This window comes from Sinocyclocheilus anshuiensis, unplaced genomic scaffold, assembly GCF_001515605.1.
Source record: "Sinocyclocheilus anshuiensis isolate Anshui unplaced genomic scaffold, SAMN03320099.WGS_v1.1 scaffold779, whole genome shotgun sequence".
NCBI lineage: Eukaryota > Metazoa > Chordata > Actinopteri > Cypriniformes > Cyprinidae > Sinocyclocheilus > Sinocyclocheilus anshuiensis.
The window spans coordinates 670,087-681,665 of NW_015548244.1; the positions used below are offsets into that span (position 1 = coordinate 670,087).

The 11,579-nt window shown below is 36.2% G+C and overlaps 1 protein-coding gene across 4 annotated transcripts in view; it reads left to right on the forward strand.

The window, feature by feature from the left end:
- Positions 1-633: 633 nt before the first annotated feature.
- Positions 634-11,579, forward strand: part of LOC107655159 (myelin regulatory factor-like) — a 38,552-nt gene continuing 27,606 nt past the window's right edge. For all 4 annotated transcript variants that reach the window (XM_016442579.1, XM_016442581.1, XM_016442583.1 and 1 more), the window contains exon 1: positions 634-1,130. In XM_016442579.1, coding sequence (XP_016298065.1) covers positions 1,082-1,130 — 49 coding nt within the window. In that variant the 5' untranslated portion in view covers positions 634-1,081. The remainder of the gene's footprint in view (positions 1,131-11,579) is intronic.

Below are 11,579 nucleotides of genomic sequence, written 5' to 3' on the forward strand. Positions count from 1 at the left end.
TTCTTTGCGTGAACATTTGGGCGGTGTTATGCAAATCTTCCCACATCGTGACGTAGATATGTGGGGGCGTGTTAGAACGAGCCGTTTTAGGTAGGTGTGGCTGACTCGTAACTTTTATAAAGAATATCTCTTTGGATTTGAGACTTTAGTCTTTGCAACTTTACAGATCTTCTTTATGCACCAAGAGCTTGTAACACTCCAAAGAGCAAGGAAAACTTGAAATCGCATCATATGACCCCTTTAAACTTGGATGTTAAATCCACTATTGCTTTATATTTAATTGTTCTAACATCTATACTACATCAGAAAGTAACTGATTAAATTACAGAAAAAATTAAGAGTAGTCCCTTACGTTTTCAATGTAAAAGTAACTAAATTTCAGTAATTAATTACTTCTACTACTGCTACTAATTAATAATTAATACATTACACCCAACACTGGTGTTTAGGTCTCTTTAGTTGGCCTGAAAAGTCACTTTTATACGTAATAAATAGCCACGGCTAAACCGGAATGAAAATCCTTGTTAAAACTAGTTTTGTTGGGGTTGGGGGCGGGGCATTTTTGACGTCTTACCTCGCAAGTGAGCGCGCACGCACGGCGCAAGTAGAGCTCGAGCGCGCGGAGAAGGACGGTGAGCGCGCTTGACTGAAAGTGGCTCGAGCGCAAAACCCACTCACAGGCTAATTTTAACAGAATTAAACATCTTATCTAACTTCAAATTACACTTTCGCTTGAAATAAATCTGTAGTTATGTATCGTGCGTATAAATAAACGAAATCCTCGGGGAAAACTGGAATATGCCTCCACCTGACATTCAAAGGTAAAATCTCCTCAGAAAAGGAATTTGTGTTTTACGCAAGAAACCGTTTTGTTTTTTTTTTATTATTATATTAATGAATAATCCAGAGGAGATATTGATACCGAATTCGTTCCGGGGAACTCAGTGGCGTGTTAGTAACTTGTATAAAGATAATCGTGTGTCAGGACGGGATGATGAGAGTTTGAAGCGCACGCGACTCCCGCCGCTCCGGAGGATCCGTCCGTTAACGTTCATGGAGTTTATAAGCGGGAGCCGCTAGAATGGAAACCGTGATTGATGAAACGGAGGCCTTACAGAGATTCTTCGAAGGTAAGAAGAATTGATTGATTGAGTTTATTGATCACCTGTTGATGTGACAGTTCAAGAATAGTTTGTTGGATTCTTCCCTAATAACGTTACAGTGATGTATCAGATGGTAATACCATGGTACAGTTTCCATATTCAAGTTTTTAGGTGATCTAAAAGGCTGATTTTATATGTCTGCGTCAACTTGACTACATTAGGTTACACTAATAAAAGCATGCGAGGGTCACACTACTTAAAAACTGTGTTGGGGAAAGTTACTTTTAAAAGTAATGCATTACAATATTGCGTCACTCCATAAAAACGTAACTAATTACGTTACTTTTTATGGAAAGTAATGCGTTGCGTTACTTTTGCGTTACTTTTTAAAATCTGGACAGGGCTTGCTTGTTTGTTTTAACTCGCGTTACTTGTAATGCGTTACCCCCAACACTGATTAAAAAGATACCATGGTGTACGTTCAAAAACATGATGTCAGGAACTTGGTATTGTTTTGGTACTTTGCTGCTACTTTTTGTTGCTTTTTGCCTGGGATGAAATTAAAATTTGATTATATACTGTGTATGTTTAGGTATGCATTACATACACAATATCATAACATTTTCACTTGAAAAGATACAGAAAAACCCCTCTAGTTACTGATGATGTTCTACACTTATTTCTCAATAACATACTTTCCTACAGTTAAAGCTCAATATCAATACATATTCCAGTTAAAGGAGTAGTTCACTTCCAGAATGAAAATTTATCACCTTCTTTCTCAAATTTACTCACCCTCCATTTACTCCAAACCTGTATGCGTTTCTTTCTTCTGTTGAACACAAAATAAGATATTGGTATCCAAACAGTTGATGGGAACCATTGACTTCCATGGTAGGAAAAAAAAATACTATGGAAGTCAATGTTGCCCATCAACTGTTCGGTTACCAACATTTTTCAAAAAATCTTCTTTTGTGTTCAACAGAAGAAAGAAACTCAGTTTTGGTTCAAGTGGAGGGTGAGTAGATGATGACAGAATTTTCATTGTGGAAGTGAACAACGTAAATTTTTTCTGCCAATAGTGTTGGTATGTATTTTACCACCATGTGTCTACTGGTAAAGTTTTGTGTCAAACATTATGGGTGTGTGATTTAACAGGATTGAATCTGTCATGCTGGATTTTTTTGGGAGAGAGACACAAAAGGCCACCGATGAGCCATCGCAGTGGTCAGACGGGCAGAAATCAGTGTAGGAATGTTGGGGAAGGGCAGAAAGGTGGAGGGGATCGCATGTATGATGTACGGATACAGGGAGCGAAGGACGGAATCCAGAGGAGAGAGAAGGAGGGGTTTGAGAAGAAACACTGGGAAGGACGGAGGAATGTGATAAATGGTGTGTTTGTAATGGTTAAGAGACATTGAGAATAGGAGAATTAAAGAGAGAGATGGATTAATGAATAGATAGCTGGGAGTGTTGGGCAAGGAAAAGGAAAATAAAATGAAAATAATAGGATGAATCACATGTGATATGCTCTGATTTGTCTGTTGTGCCATTGGTCAAAATCTAAAGAAAAAAATAATTTTATTTTGAAGATTTTTTTTTGCATTGTTTAATTACAATTTAATACACTTTATCAACAATTTTCATTACGATAATGCAAATAAAAAAAATCTAATTGTTATTAATATAATGAAAAATGCACTATATTTTAATTGTAAAATACTTCATGGTAGTATTTGCCTTTTAAAAGACAAAGTATTTTTAATTACAGTTTGTTTTTGTATTTTTTAAATTACAGTAATGACAATCACTATGAGAATAATGACAATTACAAAAAATCTTGATTACAACAAATGTCTAGAGATGCATTGCGGTAAAGACAATTGACAATTTTTTAAAAAGAAATTACAGTAATTAGAATCCCTATTGAGAATAATGAGAATTATAAAAAAAATATTTAGATACACTGCGGTAATGACAATAAAAACATGCAGTAACTAAAATCGCTATTGAGAATAATGTGAATATATATACGTAAATGCATTGTGGTAATGACAAAAATGGAAAATGTCCTTAATTGTCTTGAAAACAATTAAAAACCATAATGGTCCTAAAACAAAGAATTCATTTTTAATTTCACGTGTAAATACTTTTTCCTTTTGATTTTAGGGGTTAAATGTGACCTGGATATGTGATTCACCCTTTTAAGCATTAGCCTACTTGTTACATTACTGCAAAATGTTGATTTATTGCCTTCTGCTTCTTTTTCTTTTCTCTTTTCTCATGTCATCTTTTTTTTCTTCAGAAAGATGGCTCACCCCACTGTATTAACTTTACTGTCCTCTCAAAGTGGTCATATTCCTTTCTCTGTCATTCTTGGCAGATAAAAGCCGTAGTTGTTTATGGCAGGTTCTAAGACGAACTATTTATTTTGGTGGGATTTTCCAACCATAATTTGTGGCACATCATTAGTCGTGAATGTGTTTTCTCAGAGCAGGTGTAACAGTTTGTTTATATGACAGCATTTCACTGTAAACACTGTTGCCTTCATTGGGCTCTGGAGTTCACGGCCGTCAAGCGATGCTCTTTAACGAGAATTTCACATGTTTACATTCTTCAGTTCGGGAGTGAGGCAGACGGTGCGCCTCTGGTCCCGGCCGAAACCCTGCTGCCTCTGCCCTAGAGATGATCTGACAACCTTTTCCAGAGAGACACGCTAGAAATGTTCTCATACGCCAGTATCAGTTAGCATGTGATGTGAAATCTGGAATAATTGTGGTGTGGACACACTTATTTTTTGCAAATATATATATAAAAATTCAGGTGTCTGTTTGTGTTTTTGAGAACACTTGTGAATCAAGCAATAGATCCTGACTGTGATTAATTCAGATTCTGTTGTCGTTTTCTACTTTTTGACTCTCCCTAGGTGTATTTGTGCAATTGAATTGATGGCTGGTTGCAGTGTTTAATTGTGCTCCACATCCATGATTCCCAATGAATGCTCTGTGTGTTTGTGCTCTGTTTGTTTGTGTTTGTGTGTGTGTTATGCGGGGAGGGTATCTTAAATGAACATCCATTGTGGACTGGAGTACAGCAACACAAAGCACAAAAGAAGAGGCAGATTGAGCTGTTTGTCTGTAGGATTCATTTGACCCTTAGAGGAAAATTTCATTGCTCAGAGGTCGCTCTGTCAAAACTTGTTTCATTCAAAAGTCAACTTGGGTGTTTCTCCGACAAGGAAGAATAGAAAAAGACACATACTGGTTGTCATACAGTTAAAGGATCCGATGAGAAATGTTTGAGTTTATGTCTCTGAGAGTCTCTGACTTTTGACTGAGACTCTGGTGTTTTGGCAAATCTGAGCACAGTTCGATACTCGATACTGTTCGATACTGTGTAGATCTCTTCTGTAAATCCAGAGGAGACACATGTGAGGTTACTGGGGACTTTTTCTCCAGAAGAAATATCTGAGAAGCAGGAGACTTAAGCAAAATTCTCCATTTGCTCTCCATTTAATCTCATTGATGTCTAGTAGAAACAATTTATTATTATTTAATTTTATTTTATTTTTTTCTTTCAATTAAAAAGTAATTGTTTTCATCTTCGGAGCTGATTTTAACCATTAAAATTTTGTAAATTTTACTTGAAATAAAATAAACGTTAACTAAAATAAAATAATATTTAGGGGGGGAAACTTATTGCAGTTAATTAGTAGAGATCGACTGATATATCGATTTACCGATAATTTTCCCGATATTTAAGTATTTTACCATAATCGGTTATCGGTTTTGTAATATCGGATTCATCGATAGACGCTGCCATCTTGTTGGGTTTTTTGAGAATTGCGCGCAGGATCGCCATTGCAGCGCGTCTGAGGGGAGAGGAGACAACAACAACGACATGGTGCAGGTTTGATTTGCTGTATAGTCAGTAAACTTTATTTAACATAACAGCCATTTATGCACAAATTAGATGCATTACATAAATGCCTGATATGTAGTTGTATGCAGCTTGGCTCTAAGAAATAGAGACCAACTCACAGAGTCATGTAAGATAATCCGTCAAGTCCTGTCCCAAAAAAGACGTAACTTTGCCTGAATTAAATAATATGCAGTCATGAATGAGCGCATGTTGGAAATAAAAGCGCTGAATTGAATTCTCTCTCTGTTGTCTGCTCATCGTTAAGGCCAATTTATACTTCTGTGTCGAACCTACGCCGTAGCTTACGCATAGACGCACACCCATACGCCGTAGCCTGACGTGCACCTCTCCAAAAATCTAACAGCGCGTCAATTCTACACAGACCGCAAGCGCTGTGATTGGTCTGCAAGAACCCCTCCCTCCATATGTACTTGAGTTTTGTGTGTGTTTATGTGCACTTTAATATATTTTAATGTTACACCTTCTTATATAAAATAAAACAAAGCAAAGAACAAGTGTCTTATCATTTATTATACTACATAGCATTATACATCAGTAGTTGTCCGCAACAAACAATGTTGATCTGCCGTGGTACAATTCCTTGTGCAGATTGAAAGTATGACGGCGTAAAGGCTATGGCGTAGGTCCGACGCAGAAGTATAAATTGGCCTTTAGTCTCGTGAAGTCGGAGTCACGTAGATAATCCGTCAAGATCCTCTCCCAATAATGACGTAACATTGCATGAGTTAAATAATACAGCCATGAATAATGAGCGCATGTTGGAAATAAAAGCACTGAATTTAATTCTCTCTCTGTTGTCTATGCTCATTGTTAGTCTCGTGAAGTCGGAGTCACGTAGATAATCCATCAAGATCCTCTCCCAATAAAGACGTAACTTTGCATGAGTTAAATAATACAGCCATGAATGAGCGCATGTTGAAATATTTGCTCATCATTAGTCACGTGAAGCCGCTTTCATATTGCTGTTCACTCACCGGGTTGATGCGGTTGATGCTCAGGAAATGCTCCAGCACGGCCACCGCATGTAACTTTTAACAAGATTCACTTGTTTAAAACACCTTAAATTGTATTAACATTTACTATATAACCAGGGGTGCACATAAGTGGTCCGCATGCGTGACCAAAATAAAAAATGTGCTGTATAAATAAGTTCTGACAGCGCATTTGCGTACATGGTTGACAGCTGTTAATGCACAATGCCATTTTAGATCGACAAACTGTACTGTATAAGATTTCTATTCAAAAGCATAAATCTAGGCTACCCGCTGCCGTTTTCAAAGCACAATCCAAAACTGTGACACTTCATTCACTGACGCTCTTCGGCAGCGCTACACCCGGAAGCACATATACTACTTACTTGCCGACAACCTGCCAAAATAAAAGCCTGCCGATTTAAGGTTGAAAATGATGAAAATTGACATAAAAAAATAAGTAAATATTAGCATTTTATTTTTAAGTTTACTATAAAATAATTGTATTTGTATTTAATACTCCCTTTTTATTTTTAAATATAATAGTATTATCACACTTTATTATTTTGTTTATTATATAATAAAAAAAACGAACAAAATAAAGTGCAATAATATTATCACTATTAGTAATTTATTGTTTTATAGTTATAGTAATTTAATGGGTCACACTATGTGCAATGTGAGGACCAAATCAAATCTCAAGGTTCTCTTATGAGAACCAGGCTGAAAAACGTATGTGCACCCCTGTATATAACCATTATTTCGCTAATAAACATCTAAATAAATACAACTCTATGGAAATTAATTATTTATTATCTCCGCGAGCGATCGCTCGGTATCGGTTATAAAAAAATCAATATCGGTCGATCACTATTAATTAGCATAATTTCTAATTTTCTTTTAGTTTAACTTGAAGTACTAAAATAATAAACTAAAATGGAAATAAAAATTAATATATAGGCAAATAAACTATAGACATATAAAAAATTTAAATGTCAAAAAAACACAGTCTTACTAAAACTTTATCTAAAATTGAAATGAATATGGAAAATATAAAAACAAAAACTACTTCAAAATATTAATAAAAAGCTATAACCAATGATTAGTAATAAATTGCGACTTGTGTCAATCTGGCGAATACATTTGAGAGGAATGGACACACATTCTCAGAGTAAACAAACAGCCTTGATGAATGCTTTCTGTGTTTTCTTTATTCGCAAGGAAGGCTCAATGATTGAGGGTGTTGAAAGGAATTCTGGGAAACAGTTACTGGCTTCTATTCCTTCATTTCTGAGAGGCATGGAGTGGATAGTTTTCAGATATTTACCTAAAGATAACTAGCACAGAAACCCCCTGTGACATAAGAGTGCTCAGAAAGCGTTTTAGCCCGATTGAGTCTAGCCATAATCTGCTTATAGAGGTGTCCGCATGCCCCTCTCTCTAATGCACCGCATCATTCCTGGAATACCTACAAGACTATTAAAAATCAGAATGAGGTGCAAGTAATGTTTCTTTCTCTCTCACGTCTCTTTTTCACTATCGCTGCCTCATTCCGACTCCATTAGTGTGACAGTGTGCAGACAGGGCGAGGAAGAGAGATAACAGACAGACGCACACAGATGGATGCACACACACTCTCATACATGCTGTGGGTGGGGTGAGATAAGGGCAGGGCACAGGTCATACAAACACACACACATGCCAACATGCACAAGCAGAAACACACATGTATGGGATTTTGTACGGCAGCACACATTAAGCACACAGGCACTGTGATTTAAGGAGCTGTTTGGTTGAAACGTCAGTGTACGAGTTGATGTTTTGGACCGCAACCTGTGAGCTCCATAACACCGAAACTCATCCCTACACCACCCAACCCGATGCCTGTTCGCTCTCGTTTTACTTCACAGGAGCTTTTTTTCTCCTGAAAAGAATGTAAAATTGGGAAATTATATTGACAGTAAATGGGCTTATTATAGGGCTTCCCCCTCGGTAGAAATCATGTTCCGTATCACAGGGCCCCACGCAATTGCGTTGTTTGCGTGGTGCCTAAACACGCTACTGCACTTGGTGACTTTTGTGAGAGGATTTGGGCAGGTTAGGTCACATTTAGCCTGATGTCAGTAAGTCATGGATCACTCAGGTACAGTGTGTGCAGGTACAGATGGTTCCTGGGGATAATGTTTGATGGAGAGAATAGTTTGGCCGTTGCGCGTGGTCTCTTTCATGTAACAGTGTATTGCTGTCACTGGAATGCATTGTGTTTGAGCAGCCAGGCCTGTAACATTCGCATGCCAGTTCCATTACAACAAACCAAAAATTACACACTTTCCACATTTCAGGTGACCATGATCCGATTCCCACGTCATTCCTTTTATTGGAACTCTTGATTTGTGTGCAGTGTTATTTATTTATTTTTTGATTGATTTTTGTCATTTTAATTAGTTTTTGTTTTTTTAAATATTTTTACTTAGTTTTAATTTATATTTATTTCAGTTTAGTTTTAGTAACAAACTAATTTTAGTCATTTCAGTTAGTTTGTTGCCAAGGCAACATTTAAATTTTCTTTAAGTTTAATTTTTTCATCTAAAGTTTATATTTTATTTGATTTTAATTTTATTTCAATTAATGAAAATGATTTTTAATAGTTTTAGTATACACAAAGAATATGTAAGTGGTGCTTCAAAATGTTTGTTTTTTATTATTATATTATATTATTTATAATTTATTAAACAAACATTGAAAATATCTTTATTAAAAATAACAATTAGTCATTAATGATACTGATTTAGGTTTCACAAACTCCCATCTCCCATAACGCATTTCATTACTGAAAGTTTAAGTCAATCAAATGTCGTAAGTAACCTGACTGATCGATTGAGTTAAAAATGATTTGTCAGACTGATTCAAACCAGTAACTCCTGAGTATAGCTGCGTCCAAAATCACACACTCTCTTGAATAGGTACTTTTTTGAATAAGTAATTACTTCATGACTGCAAAAAGAGTATGTTCTATACATGGCCGTACCCAGGCCTTGAAAATTAGTGAGGTGTGGGGGGGATGATGTATGTAGATGTTTATGAAAGATGTTTTCTCTGTTTTGGAGGGATGATTATTTTTAAATCATACCCTATTTATTGCATCAAAATTTGTTAATACTTTACTATATTTAAGGGTGGATATATCAGTTGTTTATTGCAACAATACATAACTACAATAACTTTGTCTAGTGCTCTTATGAAAGTTTATAGCATGATTTGTGAAAATGTAACTATACTGAATGACGTATGTCAAAAATGTTTTGCATATTAAGGTTTTTGCGTATTTCATTTCATTCTGTAACCTACTTGTTCTACAGATCTGTGTGTACTAGTGTTAAATGCTACTGTTTTTGACAGCGTTGATAACGTTTATGACAGATAATATCATGATAATTTTTGCGTTTCCCTTACCAAATGTCATATCCCGTCAGCAAAAACCTGTCCATGGGCTTTTTTGATTGCTTTCAGTTTAAGTTCCGGCGATGCAGTGTTGCCAGATATTGATACTAAAACAAAAAAACTGAAAATAAATAAAACTAAACCAAAATTATTTCCAATCTTTTGCAAATAAGATAAGATAAAGATATCGCTGACTCTAAACTGCAACTTCCTACTTTATTAACTTTCTAAAGTGTTGAATTAAGTGGAAAAGACAAGTCCAAAACTATAATAACAGGATCTGGCAACACGGAGGCTGCGCCCGCGCCCTCACTCACAGCTCTCTCAAGCCTCGTTCACTCCACCAGCGTCTCGCAGCGATCATTTTCATAACAGGGAAGCTAAACATTCTTGCAAACTGTCTAAACTGAATTATACATGTCAAGCAGGCATTCATATGAGGAGTTTAACAGCAAATTAGTAATTTAAAGAACAAATTTTATTTTTGAACATGAAAAATGTACAGAGGTCCGTACCTCGGTGGCCTCATAGCTGGTTACAGGCCTGGTTCTATATACTATAAATGTGTGTAGTATTGTTGGGCGATATGGTCATTTTTCAAATCATCATATGGCCAGCCAGTGAGATCACCGATACACGATATTATCGTGCATGGGTGCGTGCTGGCAAGAGAGAAACTGTCTGTACTTGTCATAGGCTATTTCATAACTATTTGGTGTTTTAAACCGCGCGGGCGCACGAGAGAGCCTATGAAAGCCCCAAAAATCAAAATAATATACTTTCAAACATACTGATAAACTAACATGTTAAATATAAAAATATTTAAAACAGCTAGTTTATATACATTCGGATACAACAGTCATACATCGCTATTAGGACCGCGCGTCCTGTGAAAAATTTGCCGCATCGGCGCATGGAAGTTATCAGTATAAAATGTCTGCAGTCAACGGTGAAAATCAAAAGTAAATTTATTTTAAAGACCAGCAGTTTAACACTAAATATTGGACATAAACGAACACATTAAATATAAAAGTATTTAAAACAGGTAAGTTCATATATTTGGAGTAAAGTTAAATTGAACGGATACATTAGTCATACAGTGCTCCGGACCGCGCGCCCCATGACACACCGCAACAGAAACAAGAATGAGATGCGTTGTAACATAACTGTGGTGTTAAACTCAGTTAGTGAGGGCTCAGTTAAAATATTGCACAAATATAGGCCGTTCAGATTACTTGTTAAAGTGCAATGAAATACCTTATATCTGCAGACGATGTACGTCTGTGTTTGTGGATGGAAACTCCTTCACCGGCTATAGGCTCTAATCCTCACCTGTGAAATGCGGTGCTGAAGTGAAATAGCGGGGCAATTTGGTAATAATAGCCAAATTATAATAGGCCGCCTAAAATAATAATAATCATTTAATACATTTATATTAGGCTTGCCGTGATAGACGGTGCTGACGGTGATACGTTAAGCCGCAACACCGGTTACGGCACTGACCCCCACCCTTGTTTAGATTTTTTATAGTAATAAAAATAAATTAGTTCAGTAAAAGAACAGACACTACAATTAAAAACTGAACGCGGCTGCTCAATGCAGCGTGCCGAACGACAGTCGCATCACAGATCAGATTTCATTTATCCAGTGAGGAGACTGACAAAAAGTCGAGCTGACTGACAAAAAGAGTGGGGTGAGACAGACAAGACGATCGCGGATGATTTAGTTTCGAAATGGATGCAAAAGCGCCTGTTTGGCAATATTTTGGATTTTGAAAAGCCTGTTGACTTTTCTGTTTATCTAAGGTGATTTTGGAAGTTTTTTTTAAACATTGGTTTCTTATTTAATTGGTTCCACAGTGTTTGCTGATTTTTACTTTATTTAAACTTTGTGTAATTTATTTATTTTATTTGACATCAAGGTTTATGCCGTGCCTCCAAGCTTTCTTATTCGTTTTGCTAATAAACATAGCGTTTCTTATTTATTTGGTTCCACAGTGTTTACTGATCTTCAGTTTTGTATAAGCTACCTAAACCTTGTGTAAGTTATTTGTTATTTTATGTTAGGCATAATATGTTCTACGTTGTATTTTGTTGTTGCTTGAATTGAATTCCAGCAACTG